The sequence below is a fragment of the Ursus arctos genome, unplaced genomic scaffold, assembly GCF_023065955.2.
Source record: "Ursus arctos isolate Adak ecotype North America unplaced genomic scaffold, UrsArc2.0 scaffold_21, whole genome shotgun sequence".
In the NCBI taxonomy this organism is placed as follows: Eukaryota; Metazoa; Chordata; class Mammalia; order Carnivora; family Ursidae; genus Ursus; species Ursus arctos.
Window position 1 is genome coordinate 37,148,501 of NW_026622886.1, and position 8,201 is coordinate 37,156,701.

The 8,201-nt window shown below is 47.7% G+C and overlaps 1 protein-coding gene across 1 annotated transcript in view; it reads right to left on the reverse strand.

Moving 5' to 3' along the window:
- Positions 1-7,999, reverse strand: part of TRHDE (thyrotropin releasing hormone degrading enzyme) — a 363,943-nt gene extending 355,944 nt beyond the window's left edge. The window contains exon 1 of the mRNA XM_026500012.4: positions 6,436-7,999. Within this exon, the coding sequence (XP_026355797.1) occupies positions 6,436-7,346 (911 nt within the window). The 5' untranslated portion in view covers positions 7,347-7,999. The remainder of the gene's footprint in view (positions 1-6,435) is intronic.
- Positions 8,000-8,201: the final 202 nt, after the last annotated feature.

Sequence of the window (8,201 nt, forward strand, 5' to 3'; positions counted from 1 at the left end):
TCGGAATATTCAGTGCTATAAGCAAGCGTGTAATCTATTTTTTTAAATAACCATTCTAGTAAACTAAAAACATAACGCAATAATGCCAGCAATATGTATGTAGGAAGTGGTGCATATGTGAATAATCGTGTTATAAAAACAGAGCACAATATTCATAATTGTTTTCCTATTTATGTACTAAATACTCCCATCAAAACTGAGTCTTGAGTGCTTGATCACCATTGATGAAGAGTATTATGAATGCACTAAAATTACCTTTGCAGGCCATAATATTAGGTTCTCATAAGAATAAATAGTGTCTGAGATTCATTTGTTTAATACTGGAAGGAGGCAAAGCATTATGTAAGTATTATGAGGTACTGCTACTGTCAAAACTCAAAAGTCTTGGGAACAATAGCTAATGACTAATGTGCCTTTCCCGTGGTACTTGGGGCTTTTCTATTTAATGCACTGGCTTCCAGTGACAAGGAAGGCACCCACCCCCCCACCCCCTCCAACCCTTCAGCCACTGGTCTCTGCTATCCTCACTGCTGATAGAGAGCAGTACCATAATTTGAGAGTTGTATGTTCCTTTTTGTTTTACACCCTCTTCCTGCTGTCCTCAGGCCTCTCCAGCTCACGGTGCCTGGACCAAGCATGGGTTTCTCTTGCCATGCAAAACCACAGCTCTTCTCTTCGCTCTCCAGGGTGGAAAGGCTCAGCTTCCTCCTCTCTGTCTTTTGAATTTTGCTTGGGGGGCAAAACAAAGAGCAGTAGAAGGAACTTCCACGGTGACCATTCCCCCACTGTCTTGCTAGTAGGGAAAAACCGCAAGGCAAGAATACTGACCCTGTATGACCTTGTACCAATGCAAATAGTATATCTCCAGCCATGGACAAATATGATAATATTAATACCTACAAAAGAGCTTACCAATTGTCAGACATGGCTCTTAGTGCTTTATTACTTAACTCGTGATCTCACAGTACCCCTATGAAGTAGGGGATCATTATCCTTATTTTCCAGATGAGGATACCAGACACAGAACAATTAGGAAATATTTTATGGCCTGGGTCCATAAAGCTAGCAAGTGGCAGAGTCAGGACATGAACCCAGGCAGCCTGGATCCAGAGTCCCTGAACACACTAAGCACACACATGCTCTTCCATCCAGCAACACAACCAAAAGTGGCTTGAGCCTATTCATAAAAGAGATAAAAAGTAACCAAGAGTGGTAATTTTAAAACTTCATTCTTTGTCTACCCATCCTCTGATTTTTTTTTCAATTGTGTGGTCATAGGAAAAGATCTGAATAATTAAATTAAAACTTCACCCTGCAAGGTGAACACAGGTCTACACTGGGAGGAATCAATTCACCCCATCCCTGAAAAAACCAGTGCTAGAGCTCCCTCAACCACGCAGCCACTCATTTATTCAGAAACAGGGAAGGCAGGAGGGGTGAGCCGGGGGGGGGGGGGGCTCCCCCCACTTCGGCCCCACCCAATCTTGCCAATCTTATTCCCAACACCACCATACACTGTGGCTGTGTGAAATCATTCCAGATTGGCCAGGAAACTGAGAAGAGAGGGGAGTATGTTTCTTTATGTTCTCCCAATTTCTATGTAGTGAGACTCTACTTGCCGGAGAGAGCATCCACTCTCTAGTGGCAAAAAGCAGGATGACATGGGACTCTGAAAATCTCTGGAGGAACCCAGCCATCCTTGCAAATCTGAAAGCACGTAAAGGACAAATAATTAAAAGGAAGTCAGCGATTTTAACAGTGATGATTGTCATTGCTGACTGGTGGAGAATGAGCATGGGGTGAAGAGGAATACCCTTCCTTACAGACTGTAAAAACATTCCTGTGTTAAAGACCAATCATTTCTTCCTTGCTCCTTTTATATAGTTCTTTGAAGCTGTGCTTAAAGAAGTGAGTCTTGTCATCACTTGGACAAATGTCCTCACTATCAACTAACCTAAACCGTCACCCCATACTACTGCTCAAGCCCATCCCACACGCGAGTGGCGAGAACTGGTTTGAGGAAATAAACGTGGTTTGCAAACCAGACAAATACCAGAGAACCAGTCACAGGTCCATCTTTGTTTGAAAGACACCCAGAGCAGATAGGCCCTGTTAGGATTTAGAGTACTTTGTATGCATAAAAACCCAGGCAAACTAACTGAACTCTTTGAGAGGAAGTATATATTGTATTACTATCCAGGTAATCAGATTAGATGAGCCATGGAAAACACAGCAAGATAGACACCAATTGTATGGATTTTCGTACCTAAATGAGCCATTATTCATTATTCACTGACCAAAGCTTTTTAAAAATATTTTCTAAATTTGGTTTACTGGTGGCATTCTGAATTGTGACCAAAATCCAGCACTGGACTCAGTTTGGCCATATGGTTATGTGTGCCGACAGGAAAACAATGAGCTAAGTACATTAAGGAATTCTATTAAAAAGTTTTTCACAGAAACAAATGGTTCTTACAGATTTTTTTAGTTCCGAGCCTTCTATAGACAAGCGAACAGACCTGAACTCTAACTTGCTCATAGAAAGACATCTCCTCACCAGACTGAATGAGAGAAATGAGCCTGCTTTCAATATAAAAGCAATGTGGTGGTTTTCTAGTATTTATTAAATATCATGATTATTAATTCAGTCCAGGAAAAGTACAAGGCATCAAACCATGTACACTGATACCACAGATCAAATGGCTACCCATAAAATCCTCTAGTCTCTCCACAAGATTTCTGCAAGAGTTTTTTGCAATTCTCTTTGAGAACCACGACGTTCTTTTCCCATTTTATTTGGAGATCACGGTTTCTCTTTACAATAGTCCCTTTATAGAAATAGACCACCCATTTTTTATTTTGCCTTCTCTCACTGTGGCATGTTATAGACCCAATCAAAGTTTGCCAAAAAAAAAATAAAAACAAAAAACAGTCTCCCTTTTGAAAGTGGATAAAATATTCATTTTCTTTGAGGTAAATTTCCTCTTTCAATCCAACCATCTGGTTCTAAATTAAGGTACCCTACTTTGAACATGGGTATGCTTGCCATCTGGCTACCCGAATGCACCAATTACTTCAGGTAAATGAACATATACCTATTCTAAGCAAGTATATTCTACTGAAGGATACTATGGCATAAATACACACCCTTTTTATCTGCCTGCTATGCACCAACTTGAGGAAAAAAACGGGTGTGTGTGTTCGGACTAACGGAGATAATTTACCGCCGTGTGTAAACATTTCAAATTAAAGAAAATTTATTTATTCGCAATATTCAACAAGTGGTGAATGTCGTTACCCGAATTATCAACTGAAAGTAGAGGAGCCTTGGGTTTCAAGGCAGAGTCTGTCCTCTACCCTTCTCCAGTGCAGTATGGGAACCGGGAAAGGTTAAGTGTTCCCCGTAGGGGAAAACCAGGTCCCATTCAATACCTAGTGGGGGATAAAACGTTCCAAGGGTGATAGGTATACAGCAACAGTGAAATCTAATTTTCCTCCCCTCACCCAAATTCTTTCTCTCAGACCTCCCAGAAGTAAATCAAAGAATTAGATTGTCTCCTGTGTATTAAAGAGTTATCTCCATATAGACTAAGTAAGGTGGACTGATTTGTAGTACTGCTCTTTTAAATATTTCCAGTTGCTCTCTGTGACTCCCCATTGGCAGAATAAATATTTATTTTTATTACAAAAATTATCCAATAATTAACTTGGCAAAAACTACAACTAAAGACCGTGATACTTAATCATTAATCAAATGAAATTTTAAAACGTGCATCTATGTCCTCTTGGAAAAGTGTTTTAAAATATTTTGGGGACGAAATCATCACTAATCAAAGTCCAAAACTGCCTGAGTTCCTGACATTGGTATGTTTAAAAAATTCTCCAAGTAGCCATAGTAACGACAAGAATAAAAAAAAAAATTTAATTGATGTAACGTTCATATAATTGTGAACAGAGACTTCCTTTGCCATATCAACTCCAGTTAGAAACACTCAAGAAATTATCATATTCATTCTGGTATTGAAGGAAAGAAAAAAAAACATAAAGAGAAATGAGGACTTTCTCTAAGATGCTGTTTAGAAACAAAACCATCCTGAGAGCTCCAGAAATACTGAATCCAGATTTGCTATTGGGATGCAGAATACAGCCACATGTGCTCTAGGTTAAACTTTCAACCAAGTCATTTACATCTTTGGGAGAAAACTGAAGGAGAGAGTTTGAATACAAATATGCACTAGGGGTACAAGAAAACAATTATGGGTCAAGCAGAAACAGCTGGTCTTTTTAAGAGTCCTGTTAATTTGAACGCACTGACCAAAACAAGCTCAGTTCCAACAAATATATTTGGGCATGGCTCAAAAAACAGGATTTGTTGGAAGTACTTATTTCACCAGAGCAAGACTTATCAGTGATATGCAACTCCCACTATTGACATTGTGACATAAGCTTGTTTCCAAACACAACATGCAAATTTGCCTTCTATGCGTTTTCCCCCATATTTGATATGATGGTGGGTTTTAAAATATATATTTATTCTGTATTGTTTAGAATATGTTGAAGGAAGTGGTAGAAGAGGGTTTAAATTATCCACATCTGATCTTAGGAGTTTGAAAGTGAATATTACATGTATTCACTTAAAGGAGGCTTCAACTATCACACAACCACTAAAGCACTGGAAAATTTATCTGAGGTTGCTTCATAGCACTCTATAAATAATAAAACTTTTGTGTTCTCCCATAACACACTGAAACTTCCCAGCCTCCTATACAATAACCTCTTCTGGGAGTTTCTAGCCACCATATGCCCTGGTCCATCAGAAAACCAAAGTTCAAGTCTCACCTCTCCACTGACAAGCCTGCTGATCTCAGGCACCTGGGGCTGCTCTGAGCCCCAGTTTTCTGCTGTTGTGAAAATCATTTGAAACAGGAGAGGCTCTGCCAGGGGCATCGATGCTAATCTCCAACCTTCCTCTACTTCTAAGGTTGTCGATTTCTTTTTTTAAGTTCATGTCGGTTGTTTGCTGGCCCTATAGTCATTTAATTAATCAAAGTTATTTTAAATGCACTGGATTAGGGCAAAAAGCAAAAATCACTTGTTTATTCATTCAGTAATATAAGCTTGAGTGCTGGCTACCACAGGACATTCATAATAGCTCATATTTATAGAGGACACTCTATATGCCAGGTATAGGTTTAAGTGCTTTTCAGTGCATTTGCTCATGGACACCCGCAACAATCCTGTGAGGAGTGTACTACTATTACTGCCACCAGGTTAAAACTAAGAGTATGGGCTCTGTAGCCAAACTGCTTGGGTCTAAATCCCTGCTTTGTCAGCTCACTGCGTGACAAATTACTTCTCTGTTCCTCCATTTCCCCACCTGTAAGACAGGAAGTGTGGACAGCACCTTCCACATAGGGTTCTTGTGGGATTAAGTTAATATATTTTGCTGGATAAGCACTAGAGGTAGTCACTGTCAGGAGCTGGTGACAGATTCATCAGCGTCTTCAAGCCTTCGCCACAGCTAGCGTTGCATCTAGGATTCGAACCCACTTCTGTTAGACTCCGAAATCTGAGCTCTAAACAAGTGGTGAAAAGCCCCACGGCCTCTCAGAAAAACAAAAAATAAAATACTGCCCAAATCTAATAAGCATCAGAGGCACTCATTAAGAAGGCATTTGAGACTGACGGCCAGCTTTCCCTCTTTTCACCACTGGAGTCATTTCCAGAGGCAGTAACTCAAGAACAACAACAACAAACTAGAGTCCCTCTGTGTCTGTGTCTAGAGAGCTGGCAGCACCTGCAAGGACATTTCTCCTTGGCATTGGCCATGGCAGCCTCCCGGAACCCCCGTGGCCCTCCCCCTGCGTCTGTCACCTGGACCTGATCTTACTGCTCCGAATCTCAACTTGCAGTTTTGGAAAACTTCATGCAGCCGAAGCTCACGCTCTGCTCTGTGCCTGCCAGAGAACGGGCGGGGTGGGCATGTTAGGGGGAGGGAAGGATTTTGCCCTGCACTGCCATCTTACCTGGATGCCTACAGCCCTGGCCTTTGGCCCTCACGAGTATTTTCCCTCGACGGTATCTTGGCAGGCTTTTGATGTCACCCTGGCATCGCTCAAATTTCACACTACCCTTTAAAAATTGCTGGAGCCATGCTGGCTAAGGAACTTTGACGGGAGGGAGTTCCACGCCAGAGGAAGGGGTGGCATTCACCGTTTGGCGCTGGTGAGTGTGTGGAGTCGGCAGCAGTGAAAGCCCGGCCATCTGGGAGACCCCAAGGGTTCTGGGTGATGGTCCTACCTCACCTTCGCTTCCTTCACCCACCCCTCGCTTTTCGGTCTCGGAAGCCAGCCCGGTCCCCCGGGTGGCCGGCCGCCCAGCCGTTCGAGCACCCTGGTTGGGTGGGGCGGTGCCCGGCACCGCCTCCCTCCCTACCTTCTCTCCCCGTGGAGCACGTAGGAGCTGCGGAAGAAGCCCAAGAGCTCGTTCTCGATCAGGGCGTTGTAGATGATCTTCAGGTTGTAATTCCTCTGCGCGTCCAGGGTCCTATTCAGCACCACCACCAAGACCTGGGTTTGCGGGTAGAGGAAAAAACCGGCCACCGGGACAGCCCCGGCCACCCGGTCCTCGGCCACCTGCACCTTCTCGACCGCCACCCGGGAGGCGTGCAGCACGACGTAGCGTGTGGCGTTCCGGCACGCGATCTCCACGTTGACCTCGCCGGAGAAGGTGAAGTTCTCCATGAAGGCGGTGAGCATTAGATTGTAGTGCAGCGGCTTGAGGTGGCCCGACAGGCGCAGCTGCGTCCACGGCTGCCACTGCTCCCGCTCCTCCTCCGACGGCGGCTGGGCGGACGGGGTCCCAGGGGTGGCCTCCCCGCCCGCCTCGGGCTGCGAGGAGTCCCCGCCAGCCTGGTGGTTGCGCCGGGCGGAACCCGGAAGGCTGCCGTTGCCCCCGCGCGCTGGGAAGCCGGCGAGACCGCCGTCGGCGCCCGGCGCTGCGCTAGCTCCGCACTCGTCGAAGCGCAAGCTGAGCAACACGGCGAGCATGGTCACCGCGAGCAGCGCCACGATGGACACGGCGAAGGCCAGCACGAGCCGCTTGTGCACCGTGATGTGGCGCTCGGTTGTGCGGGGTCTCACCCCCACGGAGTCCGTCCACGGGTCCGAAAGCCCCCTGCCGCCGGCCCGGAGCGCGGCGTCGTTCTCCCCCATGGTAGCCGCGAAGGGTGAGCTGTTCTTCTCAGCCCCCTCCTCCTCCTCCTCCTTCTTCTTCTTCCTCTTCTTTTTCTTCTTCTTCTTTTTCTTCTCCTCCTCTTGCTCCCCCCGCTCGCCGTCCAGGGCCATCACAGAGCCTCCTCCTCCTCCCCCGCCCCCTCCGGCACCCCCCGCCGGCGGGCCACCCGGGCCACCGCTAGCGCAGGCATCAGAGAGCGCACGCGGGCCGAGGGCGCGACGCCAGCTGGGACCCTGGAGGCGCTAGCCCAGGTTCTTTTAAGACGGGTTCTGGCCGCAGGCAACAGCAACCTCGGCGCCCCCCATCAGCCCCGCCTCTCTCCGGACACTCGCGGCCGAGGCGCGGGGCGGCGAGCTCTGGGACGCGCCCAACTTAGGGAGCGTCTCACTCGCCCCACCGCGCGCTACTTCTCCGGCCGGCGCGGGGCGCCGGGGCACATGCTGCCTCCGCCCCTGTGCGCCTGCGGCTCCCGGCTCTCCCTCCCCTGCGCCCAGCTCTCGCCTGGCTTTCCGCGGGAGCCTTCCAACGGGTCCCCGGCTGGAAAGGACAGGGAGCGGTGGAGAGGGAAGTTAGGGCTTCCGCTTTCTCTCCCCACTCCAGCGGTGGCGTTCAGTCCTCTGGGTGGGATGTGCTCGCGGCGGCGGCGGCGGCAGCAGCAGAGGAGGCGCCCGAGCCATGCACTCCGCAGCCGGGGGCGAGAGGATGGCCGGGGAAGAAGAGAGCGGGGTGAACCAGGCGGGCGAAGTCCCAGGGCCGCAGAGCTGCGCCGGGAATCTGCCCTGAAGAAGCCGTCTCCTCCAGCCTGGACACTTTAAGCAGCGGTGGCGGCAAACGCCGTGAGGTTGCAGACCGGACAGCGAGCCTCCCTCGTTCCGACGTTGCTCTGACCTCCGGAGATGACAAGTGAGCAAGAAGTGTCCGGTTGGGCCATCCCCTTCAGGTAGATGATGCTCCGGGTTTGCTCT